Source organism: Chlorocebus sabaeus, chromosome 28 (genome assembly GCF_047675955.1).
Source record: "Chlorocebus sabaeus isolate Y175 chromosome 28, mChlSab1.0.hap1, whole genome shotgun sequence".
In the NCBI taxonomy this organism is placed as follows: domain Eukaryota; kingdom Metazoa; phylum Chordata; class Mammalia; order Primates; family Cercopithecidae; genus Chlorocebus; species Chlorocebus sabaeus.
In genome coordinates this window covers 21159859-21172589 of record NC_132931.1, presented here as the reverse complement: position 1 = coordinate 21172589, position 12731 = coordinate 21159859, and the positions used below count along the sequence as shown (strand labels likewise).

The window sequence follows — 12731 nt, the reverse complement described above, 5'->3', positions numbered from 1 at the left end:
ACGGTGGTGGTGGCTGCACCACGGTGTGGATAACGCCAGGCTGGACGTGGACAGTGGTGGTGGCTGCACCACGGTGTGGATAACGCCAGGCTGGACGTGGACAGTGGTGGTGGCTGCACCACGGTGTGGATAACGCCAGGCTGGACGTGGACAGTGGTGATGGCTGCACCACGGTGTGGATAACGCCACTGCACTGGACACTTCAAAGTGGTTAAAATGGCAACTTTTGTGTTATGTGTATTTTAGCACCATAAAAAAAAAGAAAAAGAAAAAAACCCTTATCTACAAAAGACTTCAGACCAAGGCCTCCCGAGGCGGGAAGAGGTACTTCATTGCACATTTAATGGTTCATGCAGCACTCAGAGCAGAGATAAGGTGGGGCGGGCTCACAGGTCCACAGGACACCACAGGCACAGGCGGGACACGGCGACGTGGCTGGGGCTGGGCGGGGAGGGGCCCCACGCATCGTAACCGCCAGGAGGGAGGGGCTGCAACGTGTGACCTCGGACCAAGGACAGCCTCCCCGGGACACAAGGGACGGGAGCAACATCAGGTGAACTGCATGGCCTCACTTGTCTTTCGGGGCACCCAGGGGCCCCCTGGGGAGCTTCTCTGCACTGGCCTCACCCCTTCGGGCCTGGCTGGCTCCCATCATCACCGCAGGACCCAAGACGCATTTCAGGGACAAGTTGGTTGGGCGGGTTGGGGGGCGTGGGGCCCGCGGCTGTGGCTTGACCTCTGCTTTTCCCTAACATCAACTCACCCTGGGTGGACTCTCTAAGAAAGGTGAGAGCAGGCTGCTGGAGTCCCACCAGCCCCTCCCAACGGAACTTCGAGCCTGGCCCCCGTACTGGGGTCTACCTGCGGCCGCGGCCCTGGCTCCCAAGGTAGGAGCCCCGTGTGTCTCGGTGCCTGGCTTCCTCTCCAGTTAGAGGCAAGATCAATCTCACAGCCCAGAGACTCTCCCACTCCGGCATCCGCAGCGAGGCCCCCTGGGGAGGTGGGGGTGCGGTGGGATGTGGTGGGGAGGGCGGGGGCACACATTTGCGGGAGGGGCCTCGACTTCTTTCTTCAGCCTCATCTCCCCTGGGGGGCAGCCCCATTGACATACTCTTGCCCCCACTCGGACCTCGATCTGGGGGACCTGACCTCACAGGGTCTCCAGGCCCCAGGGGCAATGTCCTGGCCTAGTTCTGGGCAGGACCCATCCTCAAGCATCTCCAGGAGACTGGCAGGGGTGGGATGGGCCCCCCAGGACAAGCCCGCAGAGGCGGCTGGGGAGGTGTGTGGGGAGGAAGCTGGCCTGTCCCTTTCTTGCTCTTGGGATGCGCTTTGTCCGCTTGTCCTTTGATTTGGAAATGCACAAGGTGATTATTTATTCCAAAACGTGACTCCGGGGAAGGGGCAGTCCTCAGGTTGCCAGGACCCAGCCCCACCCGGCCCACACCTCACACGGCGGCTCCCGGGCCCCGACACAGACGAGCACGGCACGGCCACCACAATGGGGAGATGCGGCTGCAGGGTGGGGCTGCGCTCAGACGGTGAGGGAGATGAAGCTGTTGTAACGCTGAATGTTCCTCTTGAGGATCTCGGAGCAGGGCCCCAGCACGCGCTCGAAGCGGGGCCGGTCCAGCTTCACACACTTGAGGGGTCCCCGGGCCACGACGGTGGCCGCCCGGGGCCGGTTCAGCAGCAGTGCGATCTCCCCTGGGGGTGAAGAGAGAGGTCAGGGCCCGGCCTGGGGGCCTGGGGGTCCTGAGGCCGCAGCAGGGAAAGGCTGCACCCAGGACCCAGGAATCGTCTCCCTTTCAAGGGAAGGATGTGCCAGGCATGTTCGAATTTCAAACAAACTTGTAGCATGAGTATAGCCCGAGAACTATTTGCGATATACTTATGCTAATGAATTGTTTATTATCTGAAATTCACGTTCAGCTGGGCGTTGTCCTGCACTTTTTTGGGCAATCCTGCAAGAATGCCCAGGTGTGCCCAGGCCTCCCTCAGGACCCCGACCCCCAGCTACAGGAATGCCCACATGTGCCCAGGCCTCCCTCAGGACCCCAACCCCCAGCTGCAGGAATGCCCAGGTGTGCCCAGGTGTGCCTGAGCCTCCCTCAAGCCCACCCACCCCCAGCTGCAGGAATGCCCACGTGTGCCCAGATGTGCCTGGGCCTCCCTCAAGCCCACCCACCCCCAGCTGCAGGAATGCTGGTGGCTGAGGGCTACACTGTGCCCCCTCATCCCCGAAGCAGGCGGCTGCCTCCCCCAAGGTCATGCCCTCTGGGGGACCCCACATCCAGGGCTGGTTGCTCCTGGGGATCCAAGTCTGGCCCTGGGACCTCAATTTGGGGGAACAGGACTGAGCCTTCTGTTGCAGCCACACTGGGCCTCAGCCAAGCCCGGCTACAAGGCCCCAGGGAGGCCCCCCAGTAGCTCCTCACCTCCAGGCCCTTCCCAGGACCCCGAATGAGACGGCCACAGCCGTGCAAGGGAGGGGACGCCCACTGGACTCACCGAAGTAGTCAGAGGGCCCGAGGCGCCCCACCTCTACGTACTCCTCACTGGGGGACCGGCGCTGCAGCACGGATGCGGTGCCCTGTGGGTGGAAGAGGAGGGACGTGAGCACCAGCCAGGTGGGCGCAGGGTGGGACGGACGCGAGGGGTCACCGCCCAAACCCCCACCTCCCACCCGGCTCCTTCCCTCGGAACCACCAGCACATCCAATGCTGCCGCTTCTCCCCTTCCTGGCACCTGCGGCCAGGGCGTCTGAGCACCGCAGGACCTGCCCAGAGACCGCTGTCCAGCCTGGCCCAGCTCCCATTTTTGTTCAGAAACACAGACAGCTCCTCGAAATGGAACTCACCGGCCTCCCGCACCTTTGCCGAGGCGAGCGGAGGAGCCGGGTGGGGACGCGCTGGGACCTTCCCTGGGGGTCAGTATCTTTGTCACAGGGCTGCCGGGCTCCAAGCTGACCTTGGATCCACTCTCAAGGACTGGGAACTCGTCCAGGCCTCCCCGGGGGAATGGGGCGCTGGCTCAGGGTCACACGCCCACTAAGCACCCCCGTGACCCCCACACAGGGAAGTGGGGAGGGGTCTGTGGGTTGCCCAGATCAATGATTAACACAGAGGCCGTGGGCAGAATATCACAGGGCGTCGCCGCAGAACGTGCCACGCACAGATCCAGCCTGTGGACGCCGGGCTGGGGTAGCTAAATGTCCCCTGGACTCTGGTCCCTCCAGGGCCCCAGGTGTAGAAGCTGTGGCCTGGCACAGGGAGAGTGTGGACTGTGTGGGCAGACGGGGCTGCCACGTCACTGTTCCCCACCTGATACTCCCCTTGCCGGGAACCTAGGACTCTTCCCCTGACACCTAGAGTTGCTGTGAAGACACATTAGAGAGGCTTCCTCTGAACAGCCGGGGAAACGGTCCATTCTCAACACCAAACACCCCCAACAGGTGTTACGAATGCAGCTCCGTGGCCGGCCCTGCATGCCGTCGGCCTCAGACGCTTCCCAAATTCCACTCTGAGCAGCTCTCTCGGCACCATGCTCTCACCTGTCCCTAGTCCGCGGAGGCAGGGCCCTGCGTCTGCTGCAGAAGTGCACCTGAGTGAGGAAGGTCACCATCCCGTTTTACAGCCGGGGAAGCTGAGGCCCAGGAAGGTGGCGGCACCTGCAGCCTGGCCCTCCAGGGCCCAGAGACGGCACCATCTGGGTACCCACGGACCACGTCCCCACAGCCCCGGCCGGCCTGGCAGACCGCGGCCCTCTCAGAGCAGCTGCTCGTGGAGAACGAACACTTCATTTCAAGGTGGGCTCCGTTCACCCCGGCTCACCCAGACCCAGCCTCATCAAATGCCAGCCAGGCTGTGCCTGGGTTAATGAGTAACTCCCCACCTTGCCACAGTCTGGGAGAGACGTGGGTCAGGAGACCCTGCTGGTGCCTGCCATGCCTGGAATCTCCAGGCACCAACTGGCAGTCCCTCTGAGGGCCAGACCCCCGCCCGGGACCCTGATCCGGCCACGGGGCCACTCGGCTCCCAGGCCTCTGCCGTGTTTATGAATCCAGCTGATGGATGAGCCGTATGTGTAAACAAGACTGGGCGGCCGAGTGCCGTCACCATGGGCAGGGGGAGACAGGGAGCGTGCCCCCAGCCAGGTGCCCACAGACTCAGACCCCGGGCACTGGAGAGAGGGAAGATCCTCGGGCCCCCACCCATGGGAACAGCTCCCAGCCCTCCTCCTGGCCCTGGCACTGGCTCAGACCAGTCCCAGGCACAGCTCTGGGCTCTGAGGCCCAGGCGGGGGCAGATGGTGGAGGGTGAAACTCGTGGGCTCTGAAGCCACTGGTCCCAGCCTTCCCAGAGGTGAGAACTCTCTGCTTCCTGCTCTTCGAAGCTGTGGCCACTCTGAGAATTCGGTGCAAGAAAATTTGGTTACACGGGGTCTGGAGCAGGTAAGAAAACTTAGTGAGATGGCGTCTGGAGCAGGCCAAGCCCCCGCACAGGAGAGCCACTGTGAGCGGCGTTATTTGTCTGGACAGCCTTGTCCGGACAAGATGTGGACGGATGCCACTGATGCGCCCTTTGTGCCATTTTTTTTTTTTTGAGATGGAGTCTCGCTCTGTCGCCCAGGCTGGAATGCAGTGGCCAGATCTCAGCTCACTGCAAGCTCCGCCTCCCGGGTTCACGCCATTCTCCTGCCTCAGCCTCCCCAGTAGCTTCGACTACAGGCGCCCGCCACCTCGCCCCGCTAGGTTTTTGTATTTTTTTAGTAGAGACGGGTTTCACCGTGTTAGCCAGGATGGTCTTGATCTCCTGACCTCGTGATCCGCCTGTCTCGGCCTCCCAAAGTGCTGGGATTACAGCCTTTGTGCCATTTTTAACAGCTTTCTGTTTTAGAGCTGGGATTATTTTCCTCTCAGAATCCAGGTGATGAACCTGACGGCCTCTGGTTCACAGGATTACTTGGTGAAACCTGGACGTGGAGCAATGCTCGGGTGCTTCTGACCCCAAATAGCAGAAAACCCAACTTGAGGCTGCTAAGATCGAATAAAGGCCCACGGATCCCACAGAGCCAGAAGATAGGGGAGGCCACGGATCCCACAGATCCCACAGAGCCAGAAGATGGGGGGCCACGGATCCCACAGAGTCAGAAGATAGGGGAGGCCACTGATCCCACAGATCCTACAGAGCCAGAAGCTGGGGGGCCACGGATCCCACAGATCCCACAGAGTCAGAAGATGGGAGGCCACGGATCCCACAGATCCCACATAGCCAGAAGATGGGGGGCCACGGCTCTCACAGAACCAGAAGATGGGGGGACCATGGATCCCACAGAGTCAGAAGATAGGGGAGGTCACGGATCCCACAGAGCCAGAAGATGGGAGGCCACGGATCCCACAGATCCCACAGAGCCAGAAGATGGGAGGCCACGGATCCCACAGAGTCAGAAGATGGGGGAGGGCTCCCAGGCCCATTCCATGGCTTGGAGGTGGCAGGGACCCAGCCTTGCTCTCGCCTCCTGCTCTGGGACCTCGGGGAGGTGCAAGGTCCTCCATCAGGTCCCTCACGGTGGCACAGAGGCTGCCATGGCCCAGGAGTCACCACAGGCTCCATCAGGTCCCTCACGGTGGCACAGAGGCTGCCATGGCTCGGGAGTCACCGCAGGCTCCATCAGGTCCCTCACGGTGGCACAGAGGCTGCCATGGCTCGGGAGTCACCGCAGGCTCCATCAGGTCCCTCACGGTGGCACAGAGGCTGCCATGGCTCGGGAGTCACCGCAGGCTCCATCAGGTCCCTCACGGTGGCACAGAGGCTGCCATGGCTCGGGAGTCACCACAGGCCACCCCCACACCATCAGCAGAAAGAGAGAACCTGCCTCTGTCTCCTGCACTTCTCTGCTCAGCAGCGGGAAAATCTGTTCCAGAAACTCCTGGAAACAGCCCCTCGCTCCTCACTGGCCACAGCAGGTCTCACGCTTGCCCGAAGCCAGTTGCTGGGGAATGTGACTCGTGGGACTGGACGTGCCCTGCTCTGGGGAGGGGCTGAGGATTGGGATTCTTCCAGCAAGGAAGAGGCAGGGATGGGTCCGGGGAGCCCCCACGGGGCTGCTGTGCCAACGGTTCCCGGACACGCCACGCTTTGTCCCTTGTCACGCTGTCTGGATGCAAGAGCACACTGGCCGTGCTCGGTCGTCTCCGGAATCCAGTTCTAAGTGGTGGCATTTCCGAGAGGCCGTCTGGAAATCGGCGGCATAATGACCACACAGATGATTTTTTAAAATTGGGGACATTCTCATTCTTCACATGCCCTGACAGGAAAGGATGCATGGGTACCTTCAGGTTGGACCCTTCTCTGAGGATCTGGAGAGATGTGGTTTGTAAACCTCTGCCGTCTTTCCCTCCAGCCCGGCCAGGGAGGTAGCTGCTGCACCCTAGACCTTCATACGCCCCCTCTTTCAGGGCCCCTGCACGGTGTGGGGGGCATGAATTTCTCCACTTCGCAGATGGAAGCCCAGAGAGGTTGAGCAACTTGGCCAAGTCCACACAGAGGTAGAGCCAGCCAGAGTCCCGCCGCCTCTACAAGCAGATGACATCCGGCCCCACCGGAAGGCTGCGGCCACCCGCGGTGGTGACCAGCACACGTGGCTCACAGGCCCTGTTGCAGGAGGGGTGCTGTGGATTGGCAGAGGGGAGCCTGGGAGGCAGACCCAGGAGGCGTGGGCTTGCAGCCAGGCGCCCCTCCTCGAGGCAAACCCAGGTGCCCTTGCTCCGGGGACTCAGCCAGGTACAAGCTGTCTTCATCCCTCCTGAGCTCATCCCAGCAGCACAGCCCCCTCCAGGCCCCCGTCTCCCTCTTGCATCTGCCCCGGGAGCGGCCAGCACGAATTTCGCTGCAAGGATGCTCAGCTCCTGGCTGTCCCCGAGCTCCCAGGCACCCCCAGGCCCCCCTGCACCCCTGAAGCCTTTGTGAGAACCACCACGAAGCCCCTCACCAGAACACCGCTCATGTGGGCGCGTTCCTGCCTCCCACCAAGAGTGACTGGACACCCCTCACATGCCGGGCACCGTTTTAGGCCACGGAGGAAACTTCCGGAAACCGACCCCTCAGAGGCACCCCAGAGGCCACCAAAGCAAACCCGCCAGCCCCCACCCCAGTCACCCCCAAACACAGCTTCACCGAGTTTCCGCTATGACGCAGGTTTGCCTGATGTGAACGCAACCCTGCAACGGGCGGCCTTCAGGTAATTAGAAGGGCCTCTGGGGACGTCCAGGAACGCAGTCACAAAACGGGATAAAACGCCGTCAATAACGCAGAACAACTTTCCACACGGAGTCATTCTGCTTTTGGAATTTGTATTCTTAGGAGTCACTGCCGAGACGGCCGGCAGGAGCCCCACCGGTGAGGCAAAGGGATCGGTCCCTGAGGCGTCCACGTTCATCCCCCGGGAAGGGGCTGTGGCACCGCTGGACGGGAGAGGCCAAGGCCAGAGGAAGGCGTTCGGTGCCTGTGGATCAGGAACAGATCCCCCCCTTGCCTCCAGCATGTCGACCCCCCGTCTTTAAGGCCAAGTTCATCCTTTTGTCTTCTCCAAGCACGCCCAATAGAGCTGTGTCTTGAGCTCAGACGCCATGTTTCTGGAATGGAGAGGGGGACGCCGCCTCTGTCCCTGGGGCCGGGAAAGTCTGGGTCATAAAAGACACAGGTGCCTCCCCCGGCTCCCAGGGTACTGAAGGGTCCCCGTGCAAAGCCACCAAGTTCATGTGAGCTAAACGCGGCCACTCAGCTGCCCCTTTCCCTCCCACAGCCGACCCCCACCTCTGACCACCCGAGCTGCAGAGAACCAGGTGCAGCCCCTCCTACCCCTGGCCTGGGCTGGGCAGCTTCCGTTTCCAACCACAGTCAGGGAGGAACCGGGAGGAGGGGAGCGTGGTCTCCTCGGCGGAGTCTGGTGGCCACGGGACTCCCTCCTCCTGCCCTCTCATCTCCACCGGGATCAGCAGCCAAGGAGGGAAAGAGGCAGGACCCTCGGAGGCCAGCAGACCTGGGTTCAAATCCCCTCCCCACGTCTCAGCCGCATGACACCCATGGCCAGGCCCCTGGTGGAGCCACACGTCGGGAGGGCCATACGGGACAGACGTTTGCCCACCTGACATACACAACCACCGCTTCTCAAGAAAGGGAGACATTTCTCTGTTCTTCCCACCGCACTGTTGCAGGGACTGTTTGTTACAGCAGCTCGGCCTCTCTCCCTAGCTGATACGCCTGCACACTGAAGGTGGTGACAGTGCCCATCCTGTGCCTGCCCACCTGTGGGCATCGGTGCCAGACGCCTGAGTCCAAGAGCAGAAAGACAGGGAACAGCAGAGGAAGGAGACACAGGACGGACACGGACCAGGAGGGGTAGGGATGCCAACCTCCAGCTGGCAGAATCCGGCACTCCCACGACACGGGCAGCTGCCGCAACCACCGCGTGCCCTCAGTTTCCGGGAGGCCCAGCTTGAGATGCGCCACGGTCTCTCAAGCCGTCGAAAGCTCTGGAAATAAACGCTCCTGTCCAACTCCACTTCCCAGACTGCCGCAAGGCAGCACAGACGCTCTCAGGAGGATTGAGAGTCTGGGTTTTTTTGGGCTGGAAAAACATGCTTGCCAAAACTCTAGGTCACACTCCCCAAATTTTCTCACTTATTGATTCTAACCCGACTCTAAAAATAAACCAGTGGCACAAACCTGGGAGGAGACACCGCAGAACGTCCTGCCCTGGCTGTTTTATCCTGCCCTGGCCGTTTTATCCTGTCCTGGCCATTTTGTCCTGCCCTGGCCGTTTTGTCCACACCAGGGGAATCACAAAGGATTCATTTTCCTTGCAACTATTTTTATTTTTTAAAATTTCCTGCAAAATCAGGTCAGACATGGTGGCTCACGCCCATAATCCCAGCACTTTGGGACGCCAAGGTGGGAGGATAGCTTGAGGCCAGGAGTTTGAGACCAGCCTGGGCAACATAGCGAGATCCCATCTCTTAAAAAAAGAAAAAAAAACCACAAAAGTGCTGGGGTGTGCTGGCACCTGCCCGTAGTCCCAGCTACTCAGGAGGCTGAGGTGCGAGGATCGCTTGAGCCCAGGAGGTCGAGGCTGCAGTGAGCTGTGATTGTGCCACTGGACTCCAGCCTGGGTGACAGAGCGAGACCCTGTCTCAGGGAAAAAAAAAAAAAGAAGAAGAAGAAGAAAGAAGAAGGAAGAGGAGGAGGAGGAGGAGGAAGGAGGAAGAAGGAAGAAGGAGGAGGAAGAAGAAAGAAGAAAGAAGAAGAAAGAAGGAAGAGGAGGAGGAGGAGGAAGGAGGAGGAAGGAGGAAGAAGAAAGAAGCAGATGATTAAAATTCCCTATAAAATTGAAACCGAAATCAACTTTTTGATTTTCTACAATGGGCAGGTATGACTGATCAGAAGGAAAACCAGGCCAGGCGTGCTGCCTCACTCCTATAATCCCAGCATTCTGGGAGGCTGAGGTGGGCGGATCACCTGAAGTCAGGAGTTGGAGGCCCGCCTGGCCAACATGGTGAAGCCCTGTCTCTACTAAAAATACAAAAACTAGCTGGGCGTGGTGCGTGCCTGTAATCCCCCCCAGCTACTGGGGAGGCTGAGGCAGGAGGATTGAATGAACCCGAGAGGTGGAGGCTGCAGTGAGCCGAGATAGCACCACTGCACTCCAGCCTGGGCAACAAGAGAGAAAGTCCTTCTTGAAAGAAGAAGAAGAGGGGGAAGAAGAAGAGGAGGAGGAGGAGGAGGAGGAAGAAGAAGAAGGAGGAGGAGGAGGAGGAGAGGAAGTAGTAGTAAAGAAAAAGAAGAAGAAGAAGGAGAAGTAGTGGAGGAGGAGGAAGAAGAAGAGGAGGAGGAAGAAGAAGAATAAAAAGGAGGAGGAGGAGGGAGGAGGAGGAAGGAGGAGGAGGAAGGAGGAGGAGGAGAAGAAGGAGGAGGAGGAGGGAGGAGGAGGAGGAGAAAAGGAGGAGGAGGAGGAGGAGGAGGAGGAGGAGGAGGAGGAAAACCAGCCCAGGTCTTAGCATCAGCCCCCTTGGAAGGGGCCCCGGCTTCCTGTCCCTTGTCACAGCCCCCCTTGCCCAGCCGTGAGCCTCCAGCGCTTCTTCGGTTCAGAGTTCAGTCGGATCACAGAACTGGGGGCAGACGGGGAGACAGGGTCCCTCCCCTTGGAGCCAGTGCTCCAGGGAGAACCTGGTGCCACAGGCGTAGACAGCAGCCGTGTCCCAGCCAGGTTCCCGTGGACACAGACCACTGGCCTTCCTCAGAGCTGCCGAGGCATCTCCCTTTTGTTTATTCTTCCAGGCACGCCTGCGGTCACTTGTCCACGGCATTAGGGCTGGGACTACAGCTGTGAACGAGGAGGCCACATCCCTGCCCGGACCAGGACTTGGCATCCGGAGGGGAGGCAGACACAACCCACAAGGCTACAGGTGCCTGATGCCAGGAGAGTTGAGAATCAGTCCAGGGGGCAGCCAGTGAAGGCCCAGCCACCAGCAAAGTGACCTCTGAGCTGAGACCTCAAGGGCAGGAGGAGCCAGCCGGAGAAGACCTGGGGGCTGTGTCCCAGGCCGAGAGAGGGGCTGGTTTCACGGCTGGGAGGAGAAGAGGCCGGAGCAGGGGGCAGGGCCAGGACGGGGGCTCAGGGCAGTCAGCAGGGGCCTGCTCCGTCTCAGGGCTGGTGGTCCCACTTCCTCATGCCTGGCAGGAGCCCTGAGGGGTACAGGAATGGCTCCCCAATATAAGAGGACCCCGATCTGGGGCTGATGCCAGGGAGGCACCAGAGCCCAAGCCCGCTGTGCTCACAGTCCAGACCAAAGACCGTCTGGACGCCCCCCGGGAGGAGACACGCGAGGACGCCCATCTCTTCCTATGTGGGACGTCACACGCGTGTGCAGGCAGTGAGCCGGAGTCCTGAAGCACACTGTCGAGTCAGGGAGGCCAGGAAAAGACGCACACACCCCAAGTCCCTTACGTGAAGTTCTACAGGAGGCAAATATATTCATTTTATTTAAATAAATATTTTAGGCTGGGCACGGTGGCTCACACCTGTAATCCCAATGCTTTGGGAGGCCAAGGAAGGAGGATTCCTTGAGCCCAGGAGTTCAAGGTCAGCCTGGGCAACATGGCAAGACCCCATCTCTACAAAAAGTAAATTAGCTGGGCGTGGTGGTGCTGGTGGTCCCAGCTACTCAGGAGGCTGAGGCAGGAGGACACTACAGCCCAGGAGTTGGAGACCAGCCTGGCTGGCAAAGCAGGACTCTGTCTCTAATAATGACATGGTTAGGCTGTGTCCCCACCCAAATCTCATCTTGAATTGTGGCTCCCATAATCCCCACGTGTTGTGCGTGGGACCCAGGGGGCGGTAACTGAATCATGGCAGGGGGTGGCAGTTTTATAAGGGGCTTTCCCCGCTTTGCTCAGCTTTCATTCTCTTTCCTGCTGCCCTGTGAAGAGGTGCCTTCCACCATGATTGTAAGTTTCCTGAGGCCTCCCCAGCCAGGCAGAATCACACGCGATTCAACCTCTTTTCTTTATAAATTACCCAGTCCCAGATATTTCTTCATAGCAATATGAGAATAAACTAATACAAAGAATGATACTACTACTAAAAATACTTTAAATGAAACTTAGTGTCACTCCCATAAATGGAAACTGCCATCCCTTTCCATAAATTAAAAAGTAACTAAAAGATTAAGCACAGCTAGGCAGGAGCTGGAAACGTGTTCAACACACAAGCTGAACCCAGGCTTCCTCCTGGCCAGAACCAATGGGACTGAGGAGGCTCCCATCCTGCACGTTGGGCCGGGCCATCGGCACCAAAATCGAGCTGCAAACCAAGAGTCGAAGAGTCTGGGTCCAGCCCCAGCTCTGCAATGCGCCAGCCAGTCTCAGGCAAGGCCCGTAACTTCTCCAGCCTCAGCCGCCTCATCTGTTAAATGGGACAACACCAACCAATGTTACAGAGCAGCGGTGAGGCCCAGTTACCAGCTTGTGCAACGAGACAGTCATCACAAGGGCTGCGACCGTGAGTGAACCTAAGAGTGGACAGACACCAAATGCCTTCTCAGAGCCACAGTGGCCACAACACATTCCTCCCTCCAGTGAGACTCCTCCAGTGCCTTCATGTTTCCTGTGCACACACTGCCTGCCTGTGCGCTTCTGGACTTAGGCAGAAGCAGAATCCTATACATATGCACACACATGTGAACACACACACACAGATGTACACTTGTGCACGCAAACACCTGCACGCACACACCAGTGCACACACACATTGGTACATACATACGTGCACACACACCCCACACACAGGCAAACACAAGCACAGGCGCACACACACCTGTGCACACCTAGGCGCACACACACATGCACACACACCTGTGCACACACACCTAGGCGCACACACACACGCACACAGGCACACATGCACACATCACACAGATGGAACCAGCCCCCACCTATAAGGCACTCCCAGGTAACTCTGTGATTTCTCCTGAATAAACCCCACGGATGCATTTTTATGTTTTTTTAAGCAGTTGTTGGAATAACTGTGTTTTCCACACGGAAGGCAATTTCACTCAAAGCTCCCTTCTACCCAAATCCCTTTCTGCTCCCTCAGGCGGTGACTCCTCAGAGCACTCCTGAGCTGCGTGCGGCTCCGGGTGTCTTGGAGGTGGCCGAGCTGCTTCTCCGCTG

General features: G+C 59.3%; 1 protein-coding gene across 4 annotated transcripts in view; it reads right to left on the bottom strand.

Moving 5' to 3' along the window:
• Positions 1–325: 325 nt before the first annotated feature.
• The window catches only part of PRKAR1B (protein kinase cAMP-dependent type I regulatory subunit beta), a 182939-nt gene continuing 170533 nt past the window's right edge, over positions 326–12731 (bottom strand). For all 4 annotated transcript variants that reach the window (XM_008018916.3, XM_073012892.1, XM_008018917.3 and 1 more), the window contains exons 10-11: positions 2512–2593; positions 326–1707 (exon numbers count right to left, since the gene is read on the bottom strand). In XM_008018916.3, the coding sequence (XP_008017107.1) occupies positions 1535–1707; positions 2512–2593 (255 nt within the window). In that variant the 3' untranslated portion in view covers positions 326–1534. The remainder of the gene's footprint in view (positions 1708–2511; positions 2594–12731) is intronic.